Source organism: Sphaerulina musiva (assembly GCF_000320565.1).
Source record: "Sphaerulina musiva SO2202 unplaced genomic scaffold SEPMUscaffold_4, whole genome shotgun sequence".
NCBI classification, from domain to species: Eukaryota; Fungi; Ascomycota; class Dothideomycetes; order Mycosphaerellales; family Mycosphaerellaceae; genus Sphaerulina; species Sphaerulina musiva.
The window spans coordinates 1,674,767-1,694,453 of NW_016017386.1; the positions used below are offsets into that span (position 1 = coordinate 1,674,767).

Consider the following 19,687-nt stretch of genomic DNA (forward strand, 5'->3'; position numbering starts at 1 on the left):
CCTCACACGTCTGCATGCCAGAGTTAGATATCAACCTCGCGCATCGTCGTTGTCATTGCTTCCAACTCGAGTAGCAAACAAGGCATGTGTGGAGCTTGAGACGCTACGTGCAATGCGTAAAGAAATACAGAAAGGGAGAGAGAGAAAGAGCATAACTTTTAGCTAACGTTAGTGGGACTGCCAAGCCATATCCAAGAAACCATCATCATAATCATCAAATCCTCCTCCCCAACTGACCCTTGTGCTGCGTCAAGTGCCTAGCATGTCTGTGGCGTTTCCCTAGTCCACTGAGCCCAACCGTCCCGTCAGAATTGGTTGTGAACCAGCCACTCCCAGCTTGTGTTTCCGCGGGCGGAGGAGGTGCAGCCAGCGATGCTCCTCCTCCCCCTCCAAGTCCAAGTCCAAGTCCAACCACACCGCCAACTCCCACCACAGCTGCACTCCCGGTGCCCGTCTCAGCCGGACTCTGTGCTGTGTTTGCGGCGTCCACGCCCGCCTGAAATCCGATACTCCCATCACTTTCCTCCCCCACCACCACCACCACCATAGGCGCATTCCCTCTGTTCGGAGCCGTCGTCGTGTAAATCGCAAACGTCGTCTGCACCACCGAAGGCGCAGGAGTATATGGCGTCACCACCGGCGCCGCCGCGCTTGTCACGGGCACATATGCACTCGGCGACGGCTGCTGCGAAGGAGGAGGTGGAGGAGGAGGAGGAGGACTACCATACCCTCCAGCTGCTTCCACCTGATACACCTTCAACGCATTGACACTCCAATACGCCTCCTGAAACGCACTCGGATTCAATTCCACAAACTCTTCACACGTCGGCGCCAAAGCCGCACACGAACTCGACGATGACCACCACGCCTGACCAGCCCAGTCGCCACAAAACGTCGTATCAAACACCAATTGCTGATTGGTAAACGACGACGCCATATCACAATCCCCTTCAAACCTCGCAATCGGCGTACCCCACGTCGACGGCTTGGGTGACGCACTCAACACATCCGCGGGGATTTCTCCTCGCGGGAAGAACCACACGCTGATGTATTCGCTCGTCCATTCCGTCGCGTAGACTCCGCCCCCATTGGCGTTGAAACCCGTTCCGAAGGTTTTCTCGCTCGTGGCCCCGATTTGGCAGCCCAGGTTGTTGGTGCCGCTGGAGGCGCAGCTGGTGTATTTCAAACTTCCGGAGAATCCGCCGTTGTTGGTGATGGAGCAGCCGGGTCCGGTGTGGAGGGTGACGTCGTTGGTGGTTTGGTCGTTGGCGCCTTCGAAAATATCGATTTCGCCACCGTGGGGCCAGTTAGGGCCTACCATCCAGAATGCTGGCCTGAAAAGGGGAGAGATGGTTAGTTGACTGCGCAGAAGAAATCATCGATCGATCGAAACGTACCATGTTCCACAAATCCCGCCAGGCATATGTTGAATATCAACAACTACCAGTCCGGAATTATATGCTTTCTTGCTCGTGATGCGAACACTGTTTCGGCCAAAGGGCGAGATGTTCTCGCTGTCCACGCCAATGTATACTGAGGAAGTTGTATTGGTGATGAGACTTGCAGCGCAGGATTCATCATACGTCTTGTAGCTCACAAAGCCATGTGTGGGATCGGGTTGGTCGAAGAAGTCGAATTGATCGAAGAAGCCTGCTTCGAAGTAGTCATCTTGCAGCACATAATCAGCCCAGCCTGTGGTGCTGAAGAGTGCAAGGCAAGAGAAAAAGAGTGTAGAAGAGAGGAAGGAGGAGGAGGATGAGAACATGGTTGAGATGAAAGGAATGGATTGTGCGATCAACGCACGAACTGCTCAAGCAGGTCGGTGTAAGTCGTAGACAAGAAAGATCGTCTGGGGTATGAAAAAGATAGAAGAAGAAACAGCAGCAGCAGCAGTAGAACAAAGGCGTTGTTCCCTAAAAAAGAAAGAAACAAAAAAAGAAGAAGGAAGAAGAAGAAGAAGAGACCAGAGAGTCATTTCATACTTTTTTCCCATCTGTGTGGCGGCAGCAGACACACCACACCATTCTCTTATCGCACCTTTGGCCCTCCCTCCTTTTAAAACTTGCCCCCCCTTTCGGAGCTACAAGAACATCTGTCGCTTCCCATTCGGTACATCCAACGCCGTGTATCAGACTTCGTCACGCCCACAGCTGTAGTAGTCAGTAGTCAGTAACTACCTAGCAGTATCAGTAAAAAAGAAAACCCCAAAAAATAACACGAAAAAAAGGAAAGAAAGTCACAACCGCTCTCCCCCACCCACACATACATACCAAAAAGAAAAAGAGGCGTTCGTATCACCTACTCACCTATTCACCTATTCCATTCCAAAATAACACGACAAAAAGTTAGTAAATGTCTCGGAGAAAAAAAGGAAAAATCAAAAATAACTCCCTCCCCCACCATCCAAGCCAAACTGTTTCCAGGAGGTCCCAAGTGGCTTGCCTTAACCACTGATATAGCGCGCAGCTAGCACTACTTTTACTTATCTACCTACTTTTACTTACTTACTCTTCCTAATACGGCAAAAGCCCCATTCGTCAAGGAAAGACTTATGAAATCTCGTATAAGAAAACTAGTAGGAGAGTAGTTGTGGTTGTGGAGTAGTGTAGAGTAGAGTAGAGTGAAGGTTCCCGCCAAAGAAAGAGAGATACGTACGCGGGAAGCTGCATATTTTTCCCCCTTCCCCAAAAAAAACTTGTTGCGTTCGTAGTCGTGTGAGTAGCTCTTTGTATTACTTCTGTTTATTTTTTTTTTTCTCCCTCTTTTTTTTTCTCCCCTGTCTCTTATGCAGTTATCCGGAGAGATGTTGTTCTTGTTGTCGTTCTATTGTGTTGGTGCGTGTGTGCCTGTGTGTTACGAGGGACGCCTAGCGGGTCGTTGCATACCTACTACCTAAGTACCTAGTAAGGTACCTAGTGGAACGAATGACTAGTAGTCAGTCGGTGCAATGGCCCTTTTTCTTCTTCTTCTTCTTCTTCTTCTTCTTGTTCTTGTTTATTTTTCCTTTTCTCCAGCGATAAGAAAAAAAAGGGGTTGGTTGGTCGTAAGCAAGAGTCGCAGGTGTACATTAGTAGCAGTGAAGTGCAGTTTGACTAGTGACGCCAAGCGTAGTTTTTTTGATAATCAACCAATCCCATTCTCGGAAACGCAACTCCAACTGACTTTTCCCAAACACACACGTTTTATTGATATTTCTTTTCTGTTCTCGGGGACTGCGGGTGTTTCCTCCTGAATCATTACCTCCTACATGTACCTTACCTACCTACTTACAGCTTGCCTCCTAGCCGCCCGCCCGCCCGCTTTTCCTTACACTTCAAGAAGAATGGCACTTCTTCGTCTTCTTCTTCTTGATTGATCAGGTGGCTGGAATGCGCCCCATTTGTTCGTATCCGTTGTGATGCGAAACTGTAGCAGCGACGCAGCGAGGAGCCAGAGCCAAATATTTTGGGATGTATGCAGCACATGAAATGACAAAGCTTGAATCTGATCTGTGATTAAAGGAGGTACCTGTAGTATCTTACACACACTCTCTCTTTCTCTCTCTCTTTCTCTCTCTCTCTCTCTCTGTATGTGTACTTGCTTGCATAAACGGTTCGCACACACACACACACACACACACACACATCTGACAATCCGTATCCAAATAACGCCTGCAAAGCACAAGAAAGAAAAAGCGAAATCTCCATTCCTGTCTGGTAACTCTGCTAAACCTCGTACTAGGTAGCCGCCATAGCCTGCTCGCAGGTCTGAATCTCGTGATGTTTTGAACTGTCGATAGAAGCAACAACTAGCTGTTTTCGTTGGGCTGTCGATTTGCACTGGATGCCGGGGAGTGTACACTGGAGTTACACATCATTATCATCGTCATCATTATCGGGCACAACGGTGAATACTTCGGTTCCTCGGGTGTGAGCGTGCACCTTTTGACAATGCTCTTGTACCTTGTCCTTTCGACGTGTTCTGTATAGGCAGCGATGGCTGCAGCATTCGTAGTACTCTTTGCTTTCACAATGGACGTTCCGGCGATGACGATCCAAGTCGGATGCTCGGGAGAAGGTCTTCTTACAGCCGAGAGTGCTGCAGGGGTGGCGAGGCCGCACAGCCCGTCGTCGGCGTTGGGGAGGGCTGATGCTCCGGGCAGAAGTCGTGGAAGTTTCTTGCGAGGAAGGCGGCGTGACGGTGATTGGCGGTGCATGGAGTATGTGGGCCTGTGCAGTTGCTAAAGACTGCTGGTGGGGTAGTGCGAGTGGTGTGTCTTGCTGAGAGTCTGACGATGCAATGGAGTCCTGGCTGTCATACAGTGTAAAGTCCCTATCGAAAAAAGCTTGGTTGACTATGCGAGATGACGGTCAGCACGCTCTGAGGACAAATCTTATACGTGGAAACATCCCGGGAGGACCGTATTCGAAGCAAGACTTCATGGGATAGCGGAAGGAGAGACAGAAGTCGTACACTCATCAAGTCGCCAGAGTCCGGCCGCCCAGGCGTCAATGCTCTCCGGGCAGTCCGCGTCAGGAACATAGAAGTCGTGACCATCTTCCATTCTCGCACGAGGATGAGTCATCTCATTATTATGGTTGGCGTCGCCCAGTTCGTGTTGGCATGATGGTGGTGCACTTGACAGCGGTGTGGACCATGTTGAAGGTGTGGTGAAACCATTCAAGCCGGCCTCCCTTGCGACTGGTCAGATGTCGACGACGGAGACATAAACGATGGTTACTTACGATTCCATGGACCGAGTACGTTTCGACATGGCAATGTCGCTGTGGCTGGTGCACAACAAGGCCTGAAGTGTTCAGCCGCGATGCAGTCGTAGTCAGCAGAAGACGCTTTACAATGTTGCAGGATGGTGTTGTGAGTTTGACATTGGTAAGTGCAAGAGGAAGTTGTGAATTGACCCTACATGTATTTGAAGGGTGGCGAAGCATTACTTGCAATGCGAACGCCCTCAAGGGGGCAGCTACACCTACAACACGTGACGCCCAGGCGTATCAAGGCAACTGACGAAGCTGCTTGCGACGAGCCAAGTGATGGAGCCAGCATCGAAGGTCCGAGGCACGTACGCATACGGTGTAATACCATTGACCAGTAGCAGCAGCGACACAGCCAAGAGGGCGAGCAATCACAACAGATGGGTTGAGGCGGCCTCAAGACCCGCACCGGTGAAGCACGTGATCTGGCGGTGAAGCTGGAGGATAGCTTCGCCTCAGGCCGCCCATTATGGACAACCGTCCTGGCAGCCCGTCACATGCAGCGCAGAGCTTCGGAAAAGGGCAGGACTGGTGACCTTCGTGGGAGGATTCATGTTGCCATGTTATCTCGCAATTTCGTATTGCGGTTCTCGGCAAAGGTCTCGGTCGCGCTTGGATGCCTCCATGGCCAGCAGAATTCATGGTATGAGCTTGATCAAGGAGAAGAGTCGCAACTTCTGGAATTGCGAATGTGGTCGAGGGTGAAGGTCGAAACATTTCGCATGTCTTTCTCGGAGGGACAGACAAGAGACCAGGGTCCGAAATCTTTCTGGACGAGCTGGCCGGCTGACTGAAGATCCAGAGCTATCGTTCGGAAAGCAGACATCGACTGGCGGCGGTGGAGGCTCTCTCTCTTGTATAAATAACCACCTTGGGGGATTGCTGGAGGCACAGCCAAACGGGTCAACAAAGTTAGCTACCTGGGCACGGCTGTGCTATCTACGAGTGTAGTGAATGCAAGCGGCCTCTGTCTACCAATGGCGTATTCTGATGCCTACCGTGTGGAGGGGCACCGTGCATCGTGAAGGATTCCAACCCCTGTTAAGCTCCTGGCGGATAAGTCGTGGAGCTCGTGCAGCTGCGGCTGAGCTGCACCATGTGCTTGGGAGAAGAGGGCGACCAGTAGATATGAGCACTATTTCAGGAATGCCCGCATCAAGCAGCACGCTGGGAGGCGCGAGAGGGAGGGCGCAGCCCACATCTCCCGCCATCTGGAATTCCGCGAACTTGTACGAACGGCGGAGGTCTCAAACCTGGCCTGCGGTACCACGCCAGTGGCTGGCATACCATGGACATCGTACTGCGTGACTAGGTACAGAACATGTACGTGGAACAGCTTGACAGCATCCGAGAGGTCGCCCACGGCCAAGTGGATGTGGCCGTGTCATGCAGACAGGCCATGGTGTCGCCTGTGCATGCCGCATCCAATGCAACACGGTCATTCCATCGCGGACGGGAAAAAGTCGCTGTGTGTAGCCGGGAGCCTGCTTGTGGTGTGCAAAGGCTGAAGTCTTCTCCAAGTCAGGCAAAGAGTCGTCGGAGCATTCCGTCCCGGTACGCCTCGGATGATTGTTCAGCCGAAAAGACACCCAAACACAGCGTCAGCGCCAGACCACCCCTTGCCCGAAGGAAATTCATCATGAAGGCCTGTTCTCTGAGCAAAGTTCAACCTAACAGCCGAACCCTCTCTAAGGTGCCGTTACTCAAGGTATTACCCAAGGTAATCTTACCCTCGGCAGTGAAATGGTGTATTGTGCAAGGGGGAGGGAGAGAGGAAGAGAGGAAGAGAGGGAGGGAGGGGGGAAAGGGCCGCGGTAATAGCATCAGCAGATTGCTCTACCGGCTCTGTACACACATTACTTCAATTCTCTCACGCTATGCTAGGTACGAAGAAGAAAGAGAGAGAGAGAGAGACAGAAGCAGCCTTGGGGGGATATCACAACCGGCCGTTCACAATCATGTACGCTAACCATCGAATGCCGCCACACGGCGCATGTCACGGCCACCATCCCATCTTTTTATAGCTTTCTATAACAGCTTCAACCTCTTCCGTGGTGATTCGTTCATGTTGCGGTCTGTGGTCACCATGTTAGCACATCTGCCACTTCTGGATGCTCAATGAGAAGAGAAGCCACTCACCTGAAGCCGACCACTGTCTCGAAACGACTACCATCGATACTCAGATCTGCGTCCCTCAGTATCTCCTTCTCCATAAATGGGCTCAATGGACCACCCTTATCAGCAATGCCCGAAGCTTCCTGCAAGTCCGCCCAGTCATCCAGAGTATCGTCGTTGACATCGTCTACCACATGCTCCAAGTTCAGCCGGGCAAATGTGTTCACCAGAGCATTCTGAAAGCCAGTATCAATCCCAAAAATGTCTTTGATGATTTGCGCCATGGTGCCCTGTTTCGTCTGGCCCCTATCTACGACGTTGAAGACCATTGTACCTCGACTATCGCCTTGCGTACCAGGGATCGAGTCGTTACGTGAGCGCCAGTCGGCTGCGAGCCAGCATGCGCGGGAGGCGTCTTCAACGTGTAGAGTGTTGGTCCGTAGCTCGCTGTTCCAGAGCCACTTCATCGTCTCCTTCTCGCGACTCTGGTAGACTCTAGCAAGGGCGAGCTGTGTTCCTAGCCAACCTCGTCCGCCATATGGACCATATATGTTGGGAAATCGTAGCACTATCAGCTTGAGACCCGGAATCTTGGCCAACTCTTCTTCCGCCTGTAGTTTCCACTTCGCCTGCTTCGTATGCGGTTTGCTAGTCTTGTCCGTCTCTTTCAGAGGTGTTTTGCTAGAGTTGTATACTGTGCCAGTGCTGCACTCCACAAACGCTTTCACGCCTCTTCTCGCCGCCTCTTTGCCCACGGTTAAGCTCAACTGATAGCTTCGAAGTTTGTAGACCTCATCTTCCTGCGAGAACCTGGTCTCACCTCCACAGTTGAAGACATAGTCAAATTCTCGTTTCGCGCCGTCCGGTCCTGCTGGTAGATTGAATATTCGATCTTGTGATTGGACCCGTGACGCATCGGATTGGAGGAAGTTGGCCTCTGAGCAAGCTGCTTGATGTTCTGGTGCGAGGGATGCTAATTGGGGTAGCTGTTTATCAACCAGCCGCAGAGTCGAAGCGAGCTTGTTGGAGTGAATGTAAGTAGCAAGATAGCGTCCAACATATCCTGTCCATCCCCATTAGTACACATGGAAATAGCACAATGCGTCGATTTCCATACCGAGACCGCCGATGATCAATACAGCAGGCCGCGAGTCTGGCTCCGTGGACGCAGCAGCGCGCTGGTCTATCGCTGGCACGGCGCCTGCCCCTCTCTGCTCTGTACTTGTTCCTGACACACCCTGCGCTTCTGTAGGCTGCGTGTTGGCAGGCTGCGAGTCCGATTGTGCGACAGGCTGCTCGCCATTGCTAAGCGGTTGTTCTCCATCATTGTTCGTGCCTAGGGTTTGGGCAGCGGCGGGGCCTTCCATGTCCCCATTGACCTTTGCGCCGTTGACGTCTGCCATGGGGAAGCGATGGTTGTCGTCAGGTCGTGGACCCGCGGGTGGCCAGGGAGTAAAAGGTATGTAGTATGTGAAGCTCTCGGGGCTCCCAAGCAGCTAAGGTGTGATCTCTCAGGAACACCCGACGGAATGACGAACGACAGGGTGCTGGACGATATACCTCGTAAGGTAAGTAGGTTCCACAACGGTAAGGACCGACAAGCAGGCACGTGCGAAAATAATATGAACAGGCCTGGCGCTGCGATGTCGCCGACGTCGATGCAAGAGTTAGGTAAGGTAGGTAAGGTACAGGTAGGTCAGGTGGTAAGTAGTCGTGAAAGGAAGCTCAAGAGGAACCAACAATAAGAGTCCTTTGCTTCACTAGGTACTTGCACCGTCTACATGTATGAACATGAATCGCCGGAATCGTTCATCAACACCCAAAGCATGGCTAGCTCCAATGGCCTGCTGCCCAGTGCAGCTCGTGCATGGGGCTAGTTCTATCATGCAGGTCCAGGGACGCACGCGCTATACCTCCTACTAAAATTTTACCAGGCACAAGAGCAGGATAGATTAATTAACGACAAGCTCCGCGTTGCCTGCTCGTCTGCTGAAGATCCTGTGAGCAGGTGCTCATCTGATTATTCTCTATGATGAGACAAGCAGCACGACCGGGAAATGAGTCGAGCCAGTAATGTAACATGTCTCAGAGAGAGAGCGCCCTCCCACGCGGGCATGCGCCATGAGCACGCTGTCATACTGTACTGTAGATGCTTCTTCTGCATACGGTATAGTTCTTCTCCAGAGTGCAGAGTCCCGACTGCAGCAATAGTTGCACAACCTACGTCCCTAGATAGGTACTGATATACATAAGGTATATAGACGCTGCTGTACGACTTCCCCCTCCTCCTATAACTTGCATCGTTACCTGCATATACCAGCTCGAGCCGCAAGTCATTCACATACATCACTCTTAAGTCTCACAGTGAATGGTTCCTGCACTTAACCACTCTGAGCATTGCGGCCTCGAAGTGGAGATAGGGTCAAGGGCGGGATGTACACCTCAGCAGCCTACAATTTAGCCGCTCTCATTTCGTGCTGGTCCAGAGCAGGGGTGTATTCCAATGCCAAACAAGCGCGCAGTTTCGCTTTAATCAAGATGACGGACATCGGGCGCGTAGATGCCCGGCCCTCGTGGAGTGGAGAGTTACGAGTATCAGATATATATACAGTATGGGTGGGGGAGGGTATCGATATGGCGTAACCATCGAGATTCTTCACCTTTCAGCAGTACAGACACCATAGGGTACCTAGTGAGCCCCCGCCCCTCATAAGGGAGCCCCCCACTCGCGTGCCGACGCCCCGTGCCGGCCCAGCTTGCCAAGATAGCGCCAGTCGGCCACGATGAAGATGAGAGCGGTCAGCCGGGTCAGATGCTAGGATCAGTAAGGTAGGATGTAGATTCGTAGTCACTTCTCTGCGTCTTGTCAAATAAGTGAGAAAGGTCCAAATCGCCGACCGAAGCACACCTACACAGTGCCTCACACACATATAGCCCCCCCCACAGTGTTACTGCTTCGAGCAAGAGACAACATCAAATATCAGCGTCCAGCTCACGTCGGTAAGGAAGGCTAATGCTGCTTGTAGTCTTGCGCAGGACAAGAAGCGCGAAATACTCGCATACCGTCCATAACTAGATATACCAAGAGGAACGGCTCCGCCGGCTCATGGCGATGTGCACGTTCCTGCAGTAGCGTGGAGGAATCATCAGAGACTGAGATTGAGACTGTTGGCATTGCGTTGCAAGCAATGAACAGGCATCACATTTAGATGTCATCCGCAAGCGGCACCGAGCACATCAGACATACAAGGTCTTGTGCATAGGCTGGACCAACTCTTGGAATCACAACAATCTCTGAGTTCGTCGCAGGTACGTCGTCCGGTCCAGTAGGGTCACCTTTGACATAGACTTCCACTTTGGTCTTGTTCTTGTTCAAAGTGAATACTGCAGGTGTGGCGCCAGCCTCTTCGTTGCTGTCATCTTTGGCGCGAGAAGCCTCTCTGTTGTGAACTCCTTGTCGGGCAGCTGCGAAAGATTAGCGTAGCTTATAGGACAAGAGCAGTACATGGTGGTTGACCTTTTTCATGGTCTCTGAGCGCTTGTTCAGCAATGCATTTGACATGTAGCCATTCTCGACAAGCTGTGTTTGAGCACTGGATTATCATCTCATCTGGGTTTGCTGGCTTCTTGTCAATGCAGATCTGCCGTAATTCCTATTTGAGCATCAGTATTGGAAGCTTATGCTCGTTTTCTACTTCACTTTACCGAGAATTTCTTGGTTGTTATATCGAATGTCTGCCGCCAGAAGTATTGATCCTCAACAGTCCCGCTCTCATCGTCTTCATCATCTAATGCCACAACCTCGAGACTGCCATTCACACACATTGCATCGATCACATCCATTTCATTGGTCACAATCAGCTCATTTTTGCCGTGATGTAGCAGCCGACCTGAGGTGAGATCCTCCGGCCTGTTGAGCCATGCAACTCTTATAAAAACATGCTCACTGTCCAGGGCTCTAATTTCGAGCACTTGTGCCTTCCACTGCGTCTCAGACGCCATCCTTACATCCTCGGTTGAGGCGTCGTGCTTGACTAGTATGCATTGTCCAGTCGCAATGCTTTCGGTTCCAACTACATGACGAATCAGTACTAGAATACACAGATCTAGTCACTTTCCAACTCTTTCACCTGTGAACTTTTTATACTTCCTCAAGCTATCCCACTTGTCGCGAGGCTTGACTGCGTACAGCACCCTGAGATCGGGTACTAGCAGCCCCTCTTCCACATGCATCTCTTCCTGCCGCTTGCGCTTTCGCGTCAGCGCAGCGACCTTGACACCAAAAGGCTTGTCAGTCCTGGACAGCCAGTGCCGGAGATGTTCCCTATCTTCCTCAAGCAGCTCTTTCGGTTGTGCGAGAGGCGGCTGTTTCTTGTTCCTAGTCGCACTCTTCTTTGCTATGCCAGTCGCTTTGGCCGGTGCCATAGCATCCGAGGTGGCAGTGGCAGTGCGTGCCAGCGCGTTGCGGGCGTATGCAGTCTGTAATATCCTGATTGCGAGTAATTCCAGAGGGGGACAGGAAGGAGACGATGATTGCCAATAGTACAAAGGTTGGGTGAATGGGAACCACAAAAACGCAAGTGCAATGGCGAGTACCAAGTCAGAGCTCTGGCGCGCTGCGTGAATCTCTGTGAGAGACGTGTTGGACGCGTTCGCTTTGTGACAAGGCAGCAACAAGGCAGGCCTGCGTCTGTGCTTTCTCTTAACGTTGACGTTGTGACCTATACCTACCTGGGGTACTGTACCTACAATGTCCTTGCCCTCGACAGAAACAAGCCGTCGTCAATCAGTCCGTGGGCTCCTCCCGCTTCATCGCTAGATGTAGTAGGTAATCATGATCCCATCCAGAGTCTGTGGAGTACATGTACATGTATGGAATGGGCTGTCTCACGCCAGCAGGTCTGACTGCGGTCGGCTCAAGACAGCCTTTCCCAGCCGTTGCCCGCGGCGAACGGACAGCAGTGTTGGCGCTAGGAGGTAGGACCGTAGGAGGTAGGAGGTAGATCGAGCGACATTGTAGGAGGTACGCCGAGGCTTCACGGACATCCGATCTAGCGATCCGAAGGGAAGGACATACCCGCTTAGTGGAAGAAGCAGACGAACCAGGCAGCCCGTAGGCCGTAGCCCAGCCGCTGCCATTGTGGAGGGCGTTGGAGGTGGACTTTGCGCACTCGTGCATGAGAGACAGCAAAGACAGTATGCACAACCGGGTCAGAGCTCCGACATATATGAGTTAGACGCAAGCTAGATGAGGCTGAATCCAGAACGCGCAATGCACAAGCTGCCTCCCAGGTCCCCATTGGCAACAATGCAATCGAGGTCTGGAGATGCCAAGCACTTGGTTGCGCGCGCGGCGCCGCACTCGTCTGTGCTTACGAAAGCTCCGGCTGGCAACATGATTCTTGTCAGCGGCGTTGGTGATGCTGCATATGTGTGCTGTATATTCAATAGAAACCCGGGCTGCTGCGCCCTGCTGACCCAACACTCACGTCTTGCAACCCGTCCACTTGCAGCGAACAACACACCACCTCCTACTGTATCCAACATAACCCACCAACATCGACACCAAAGTGACCAAACCACAAAAATCATAAATCAATCGGACGGACAGCGGACAGGTCACTCGGGAGTGCCGGCCCAACAACCTTGAATTCGCACCAGAGCGTCATCAATCGATTCTCGTAAATATATATCTCCGTACGAGCACATCTCTTTTGCAAACGTCCGCCAACGGCATCATTATTGCGACAACCAGCTTCTAACTCTCGTTCTTGTCGCCAGAGAACCTCCGTAACCACATCCTTTAATTTTCACTGCGCGAGCTGAGGAGATCAGCGCATCTGACCCGCCGACAGGCATACGCGTCTATCAGCTGTCTGCAGGAGGGCTTGACGGACGTGGACGAGGCGCCGCGTACAGCCCTGGAACTTCTTTCATACCTACCTGACATACCTACCCTTCTTCATTGACCAGGGAACTGTGCAGCTTTGTTGCAGCACGAGCGGAAGTGGTACACCAAAAGTCCCAGCATACAGGTTGATCAGAGCGTTGTACAGCATGCCTCGCAATAGAGGTACGTCCGTCCCGAGCCACTGCTGCGGCACCACAGCCGATGTTGGAAGTCGCTACCCGCGGCGAGAACGTGACAGGCAGCCGAAGTCCCTTGCAGAGTCTGACCACCCTGTGCAGTATTGTCCTTCATGTCCCAATGGGGTGGAGGACCTCGATCTCCCACCACGGACGACTTGAAAGAGCTGCCAGGACGACACGCAAAGGCGACGCCTCCCTCGCGGGATCCTTCAGAGATGGAGCGGACACGCAAACTCAACCTCGATACCGAAACGTCCTCGCAGTCAATACGCGGATACCGAGCCGACGCTCATGGCCAGGCCTCACCACACTCGCCGAGCACTCAGTCGCGAGCAAGAGCAGAGTCGAGGGCAAACACACGTCCCAACAGCATGATTCAGACGTATAATCCGCCGCAAATGGAGTTGGCGGTTGACACGCCGCCCGAGCTCGCGCCTATATTCAGCTACCTGAACAGCCACAGCAACAAATTGTATCAGGAAGGTTACTTTCTGAAACTGCATGATTTGGACTCTAGTGGCAGACCCAGTCGAGACCGTACGTGGACGGAGTGCTTCGCGCAGCTCGTGGGCACGGTGTTGTCCTTGTGGGATGCTGCGGCACTAGACGCGGCGGGCGAGGACGGCGAGGTCGTGCCAACCTTCATCAACCTCAGCGACGCCTCGATCAAAATGGTGAGTTGGATGCAGAGGAGCCAGTGTACTGGGCTGACATGTGCAGATCGAATCACTTCCTATGAATGGCGCAGCTGGTGGTAGCCTTCAGAATGTGCTCAGCTTGTCGACAGCAGCCAACAATCGCTATTTGTTGCACTTTAATTCTCTGAATTCTCTGACTCAATGGACTGCAGGCATCCGCCTTGCCATGTTCGAGCATTCGACTCTGCAGGAAGCCTATACGGGGTCTTTGATTGCAGGCAAAGGTCGATACTTGAATGGTATCAAGCAGATTATGGAACGATCACGATTTGCCTACGACGACTGGGCCAGAGTTCGCTTCGGAGCTGGCACTCCCTGGCAGAGGTGCTGGTGTGTGATCTCTCCACCAGACGAGAAGGAGTGGCAGAAGTCCCAGAAGACTCTGAAGAAGGGTGGTACATATGGCCGCGCCGAATTGCCCAAGGGCGACATCAAATTCTACGATACCAGGAAGATCACGAAGAAGACGAAACCGATCGCCACCATTAGCGACGCCTATGCTGCATACGCCATCTATCCACAATCGAAGCCACTGGTAGAACAATCTACATTAGTAAAGCTAGAGGGGCTGGTCACGATACATGGAGGTCAAGAGACTACTACTGAAGGCTTCGTCTTCGTCATGCCAGAAGTGCATGCTGCCGTGAGCGGCTTTGAGATGATGCTCAGGTGGTTGTTCCCTGTGTACGACACTTTCGCACTGTACGGCAGACCGTCCCGGCTTATCGCAGATACTTTAGACGCTCGGGGCTTGATGTTCGCAATGCCGAAAGACCGCCGTTACGGGTATCTGGACATTCTGGACGTCTCTGGCCTGATACACGAGAAAGGCAGTCAGAATTGGAGTGAGCGACAGTGGCGGAAAGAGATGAGGAAGCTCACGTCTACTCGCATGGCCACCGAGGTCGAAAATGGAGCCCGTGGCGTGACTCCCAGACGCAACACCACAAGCCGCAATTCACTGCCTCCGGGAAGAAGTGTCCTGCAGTTCCAGGACCAGGCTGGCACGCATTCGACACCCGGCTCGCGATCTGGTTCTCCACTTCCGACAAGAGGTGACCCACTGCAGCCGCCCAGGCGTACAGACTCTGCGCCACCTGTAACGTTGAATGGAAGCCCCCACAAGCGCTCTGTATCTGACGCACATGGGTATCGGAAGTATATGACCGAGACGCCTTCGAGACTGTCTTATGAGCAGAGTGGGCGTGACGAGAACGAGCAGCCTCCGGTGCCACCAATGCATGGGGGTGTCCTTGCTGCGAACACTGGCGAGGCTCAGAGTCCCATCGAAGAGGTCCGGTCCGACGACAGACTACTGACCAAGTCGCCTTACGAGCAAGTCGCTGCTGCTGGCTCGCCTTACCTGCCTCCGCCAGAACCCGTGGTTTCTCCTCCAGAGCTGCAGCACAACCCGCGTGGTCGTCCTGCCACGCAGCCGCACATGCCACATGAACTTCGACGCGCCCAGTCGAACGTAGATGACGCCACTCTGCATCAGATGCAGGACGCCGTTCGCGGTTCTGATGAGGGAGGCTATGCAGGCGCACAAGGCCACGAGCAGACCCTTGCTTTTCGTGATCCTCACCTTGGTCCTGCTAACCAGTCACAGGGCTATGCTTCCAACGAAAGTCACGGAGCTGGACAGAATCGTCTGGAATCGATACCAGGCTCGCCATTCCATGCAACTGATGGCGAGTACTTTGACGCGCAAGAAAAGCCATCGCTCGACAGTCTCGCTGCAGCAAGCATGAACGAACAGCGGCCTGGTTTGATCAATAATCGATCATCACAAAACGTGAATCGAAAGCCGCTGCCAAACCGGCAATTGCCACAGGTTCCAGTGGAAGGCCAAAACTCCCTTGCTCGTGGTGAACATCAGGTGCGTGACACGGGCTCTCCTGGCTCACCCACAAGCTCAGCTAGCAGCTTTATTGTTGATCCGACTTTTGTTAACGAGGATCTGCTAGAACGCGTATTGAACGATCCCAGCGACCGCACCAGCACGATCGTTTCGACAGACACTCCAGATTATGCGAGCTCTGGTCGGCCATCAATGGAGGAGCGGAAGAAGGAAGAAGAGCAGCAGGAGAAAAAGGTGTCCGAGCGGCGTGGAAAGCTCAGGACTGTCGGTGACCCCAATATGGCCATGGAGCAGGTGCGGGCGTTCGGTACAAGCAAGCTAGACACTTGGAACAAGGACAGAACCGAGCAATCTTCAGAGATTCCGACAGTCGAGTTTGGCCCAACATATACGTACAAGGTGCATAGTAGACCCAATACTAGTGGAACGATGACTCCGGGCGACATGGGGAAACGGCACCGATCAAGATCACGAGATGAATTGCGGCATGGCTCAACATCGAGACTCAGCGGCCATCTCGACTCAGGAGACAGCCCTACCGAGAACAGGCGCACTTCATATTTTGGAGCAAGAACGCCAACACCCACCGGAATAGAGGCTCGACAGCAGAGTGAACTGGCTGTGGGCAAAAGACAAAGCATGATGTGGGAACCCGGCACCGCTGCAGTCGGCACCACTCACCCAGGTCTTACACCGGACCAGTATGTCCAGCTGAAGTACCAAGAATCGCAACGGCCTCAGTACGCGCCGCAGCCACAGTACTCTCAGCGCCCGGACCCTCTAAGTACCTCGATTGCCCATGGACGACACGCGTCCACGAATGATGTATCGCAGCTACGAAAGTCCAGGACCAAGACTCCGCCACCTTTCCGGCGTGCAGCTTCTGGAGACTGGTCGGCGCTCGCTGCGCCGCCTCAAAGGCCACTTTCGCGAAACCTGTTGAGAAGCTCTAGCGGAGGAGGGTTGCTTGCCAGCACACAGCCTGTCAATCTGAGTGCTAGGGAGAGAACGCAAGTGTCTCGTTTGACAGGAGCTCCACTAGTCGACATGAATGTAAACGTGGGGAACAGGAACACGTTCGATAATGAAGGTCTTATTGGCGCGCTTGCAGATCGCGAGCGTGAAAAGGCTGCCTCCAGCCCCTACCGGAACAGCGTAGTGCAGGGCGCAGTTGCTACGACATACCAACAACAGGCACAGGCCCAGCAGGCAGCTTTAAAAGCACAGCAGGAAAAACAGAAGCAAGCTCAAATGGCAGCGCAGAAGGCGGCACAGACAGCTCACTTTAACCAGATGGCACACGAGCGGGCGCAGAGAATGGGTGTGATTCCACCACAACAAGCAATCTATCAGCAGCAGATGCCTGATCTACTTCAACATAGGCAGTCATGGTCACCAGGCATGATGCAGCAGCAGATGTTGCAGCAGCAAGCTCAGATGCAGCAAATGCAAATGCTACAACAGGGCTTTGTTCAGCAGCAACCTCGGTCCAGCGTCCATGGTGGACAGTACGTGCCACAGCCAGGCATGAATCCGCTACAGCAATCATATGGGTATGCACCCGTGCAACAACAGTCACAGATGAGCGGGCAGCAGCAGTACTATCAGCCAAGACGTTGATCAGGTAGTGTCCGGGATAGCGTCGTCAGAGCTCAGACAGTCTCTCGCAGGTTATGGTGGCGTTTGTCGGTATCGCAGGGGATGACTTCGGAATTTGAGGCGATAGCATATCAGCGTATGAACAGCCAATTGGGAAAAAGCGCGGGAGGAGCAGCACGTAGATATATCACGAATTTGCATGGGAAATAGTCCAACATACTAAGAATGAACGAGGCGTTTGATTAGGTATGATGGATCCTTCTACCAAGTCGAAATGGGAGAGATGGTTGCGTGCCACTGTTAACAATTGAAAGAAAAGGAAAAAATGGAAAAAAAGAAAACTAAATGGAAAAAAGGAAATAATGACACAGATGGTGAATGCGTAATATTCATCCAGCACTCAAGGTAAGATATAAATCATACCCCGAGCACCTACTTATGCTGCTGCTTTATTCAAGAAGCGCCTCACTCACTTCTTAATTGGACTCCGAGAAACAGAAAAAAAAAGAGTCCGCCAACGCCATCGCTCAAATCGACAGTGCAATGCAATGCAATGCAATGTACTGCAATATAGGTAAAATGTACATATTCTAAGCAGAGCCTTTCTGTGCTCGACCTTGTCTCACGAGCCAAAGGAGGAGATCGACCTTGGTCGCAACAGCGACGGCCTTGAGAGTATTGTCACTGCTTCGCTCGGTGACTATGGCCGCAGCGTTCCACACGAAGAAGCGCTCGAGGTATGTGAGAGGTGTGTCGACGGTGATTTCCACAAACTCGCGCTTGCTCTCCTCGCCTTCGGCGCCACCGGGATGCTTTTCAATGGGCTTGACTTCGTCGATCTTGCTGAAGCTGAACATGACATCCTCGATGGGGCTGTTGATGGTGACGCGGCCGGATGAGAGGTAGGAGAGGCAGTTGCCCAGTGTCACCATGCCGACGAGGCGTTTGCCAGAAGCGGCGGTGACGGGGATTTGATCGTAGCCCTTGTCGCGCATGAGCTCGACGGCATCGTCTACGGTCTGGTTCACGGCGATGGTCTGGATGGGCTTGAGGCGAAGATCTCGAATCTTGGCGTTCTTGTGTTCGTCTTTGGTTTCAGTTGTAGTGAGTGCTGGGAGAGCCTCTGGCTTGCCGTCGTTCTCGGTGACCGCTGGCTCAGCAGCGGGACTTGGTGGCGTTGGAGGCGCAGTGAGGGGCTCTGATGGTGGAAGGAGATCGTTGGCCGCAAGCCAGTCATCATCGACGAACTTGCTGAGATAGCTGCGAATGCTGTCTGGCAGAATGACAACCACTGAGTCGTTGGCTCCCAGATTCATCTCTTTGATCGCCTTCATGCATGCTGCCATGGCAGAGCCGGAGCTGCCGCCAACGAGCAGGCCTTCCTCACGTATGAGTCTGCGCGCCCAGTAGAAGGAATCTCGGTCGTCGGTCTTGTACCACACATCTACCTCCTTCTGTGCGAGCACATCGGGAATAAAATCGTAGCCAATGCCCTCCACCTTGTATGGCTTGTCCTTGCCTTCATCGTTCAGCGTGGCTGGCACAGCGAGAATAGAACCTTTGGGATCTGCGGCAACAATCTTCACGGAATCTCCATGTGCCTTTCTGATGCCCCGAGATATACCTGTGATAGTGCCACCAGTACCCGCACCTGCCACAACAGCTTTCAAAGTCGAGGACAGTGCATTCGTCTGATCCACAATCTCTGCTGCCGTGCCAAACTCGTGTGCCAAAGGATTGTTCGGATTGCTGTATTGATCCAGAATGATACCACCTGGGATCTCTTTCTCGAGCTTCCTCGCCACACCGATGTGACTTTCGGGACTATCCCAAGCAGCACTTGTAGGAGTTCTGATAATCTCCGCGCCGAGTGCCTTCAGGACACTGACCTTCTCACTGCTCATCTTCTCGGGAAGAGTGATGATGGTGCGGTATCCCTTGACGGCGCCGACCAGAGCCAATCCAATGCCGGTGTTGCCACTGGTAGGCTCAATGAGCACACTGTGTCCTGGCTTGAGGCGACCCTCTTTCTCTGCTGCTTCCACCATGCGCAGGGCAATGCGATCCTTGACACTGCCGCCAGCGTTGAAGAACTCGCATTTTGCGTAGACAGCACACTTGACGCCGATTGATTGAGGGACTTTGTTGAGGCGGACCAGCGGCGTGTTGCCCACGTTCTCGAGGATCGAGTCCATTACTGCGGGCGGGTTGCGGGGCGGCTTGGAGGTGACGTGCGACATGGTGTCTATTCGATGTGGTGTAAGTTATGCTGTAGAGGACAGGACATGTAAACAGAATGAAGGTAGGAGGTAAGGTATGTCGATGACGGGAGGGTCACAGAGAAATGGAGCGGACTCACTTTTTCTTCAATGTCACGCCTTGCGCCTTGCGGCCTTGCAACTCCATTTTCTTTGTCGCCGTCAATTGGAAGCTTGTCCAGTTGTCCGTCAGACCGTCGCTAACCGACCGCCCGACCACGGTTCTTCGCAAACCTGTCGGTCCACCATAGGAGGTACATCCTTTCTCCCACCTCCCACCTTCGTTCCTTCATCTCCCATCATCTTGATCTTCAC

The 19,687-nt window shown here is 52.9% G+C and overlaps 5 protein-coding genes across 5 annotated transcripts; 1 reads left to right on the forward strand and 4 right to left on the reverse strand.

The window, feature by feature from the left end:
- Positions 1 to 214: 214 nt before the first annotated feature.
- SEPMUDRAFT_43218 (glycoside hydrolase family 16 protein) lies at positions 215 to 1,765 on the reverse strand (the record flags this gene model as incomplete). Its single annotated transcript, XM_016908887.1, has 3 exons — positions 215 to 466; positions 536 to 1,334; positions 1,398 to 1,765. The coding sequence occupies 3 exons, from the start codon at positions 1,763 to 1,765 to the stop codon at positions 215 to 217; spliced, it is 1,419 nt and encodes a 472-aa protein (XP_016761790.1).
- A 4,746-nt stretch (positions 1,766 to 6,511) lies between these two features.
- Positions 6,512 to 8,566, reverse strand: SEPMUDRAFT_148893 (NAD(P)-binding protein). Its single transcript, XM_016905210.1, has 3 exons — positions 7,984 to 8,566; positions 6,891 to 7,929; positions 6,512 to 6,826 (listed from the first exon to the last, which is right to left on the reverse strand). Exons 1-3 carry the CDS (start codon positions 8,267 to 8,269, stop codon positions 6,748 to 6,750), a joined length of 1,404 nt encoding a protein of 467 aa, XP_016761791.1. The 5' UTR covers positions 8,270 to 8,566; the 3' UTR covers positions 6,512 to 6,747.
- A 1,136-nt stretch (positions 8,567 to 9,702) lies between these two features.
- SEPMUDRAFT_64827 (BAH-domain-containing protein) lies at positions 9,703 to 11,342 on the reverse strand. The gene is made up of 4 exons (XM_016909694.1): positions 10,997 to 11,342; positions 10,572 to 10,939; positions 10,384 to 10,519; positions 9,703 to 10,331 (listed from the first exon to the last, which is right to left on the reverse strand). The coding sequence occupies exons 1-4, from the start codon at positions 11,289 to 11,291 to the stop codon at positions 10,072 to 10,074; spliced, it is 1,059 nt and encodes a 352-aa protein (XP_016761792.1). The 5' UTR covers positions 11,292 to 11,342; the 3' UTR covers positions 9,703 to 10,071.
- A 1,106-nt stretch (positions 11,343 to 12,448) lies between these two features.
- SEPMUDRAFT_125392 (cystathionine beta-synthase) lies at positions 12,449 to 19,414 on the reverse strand. Its single transcript, XM_016901978.1, has 5 exons — positions 15,622 to 19,414; positions 13,677 to 15,533; positions 13,056 to 13,630; positions 12,648 to 12,939; positions 12,449 to 12,563 (listed from the first exon to the last, which is right to left on the reverse strand). Exon 1 carries the CDS (start codon positions 19,352 to 19,354, stop codon positions 17,705 to 17,707), a length of 1,650 nt encoding a protein of 549 aa, XP_016761793.1. The 5' UTR covers positions 19,355 to 19,414; the 3' UTR covers positions 12,449 to 12,563; positions 12,648 to 12,939; positions 13,056 to 13,630; positions 13,677 to 15,533; positions 15,622 to 17,704.
- On the forward strand, positions 13,067 to 17,135 carry SEPMUDRAFT_116697 (uncharacterized protein; the record flags this gene model as incomplete). The annotated part of the gene is made up of 2 exons (XM_016901276.1): positions 13,067 to 13,630; positions 13,677 to 17,135. 2 exons carry the CDS (start codon positions 13,067 to 13,069, stop codon positions 17,133 to 17,135), a joined length of 4,023 nt encoding a protein of 1,340 aa, XP_016761794.1.
- Positions 19,415 to 19,687: the final 273 nt, after the last annotated feature.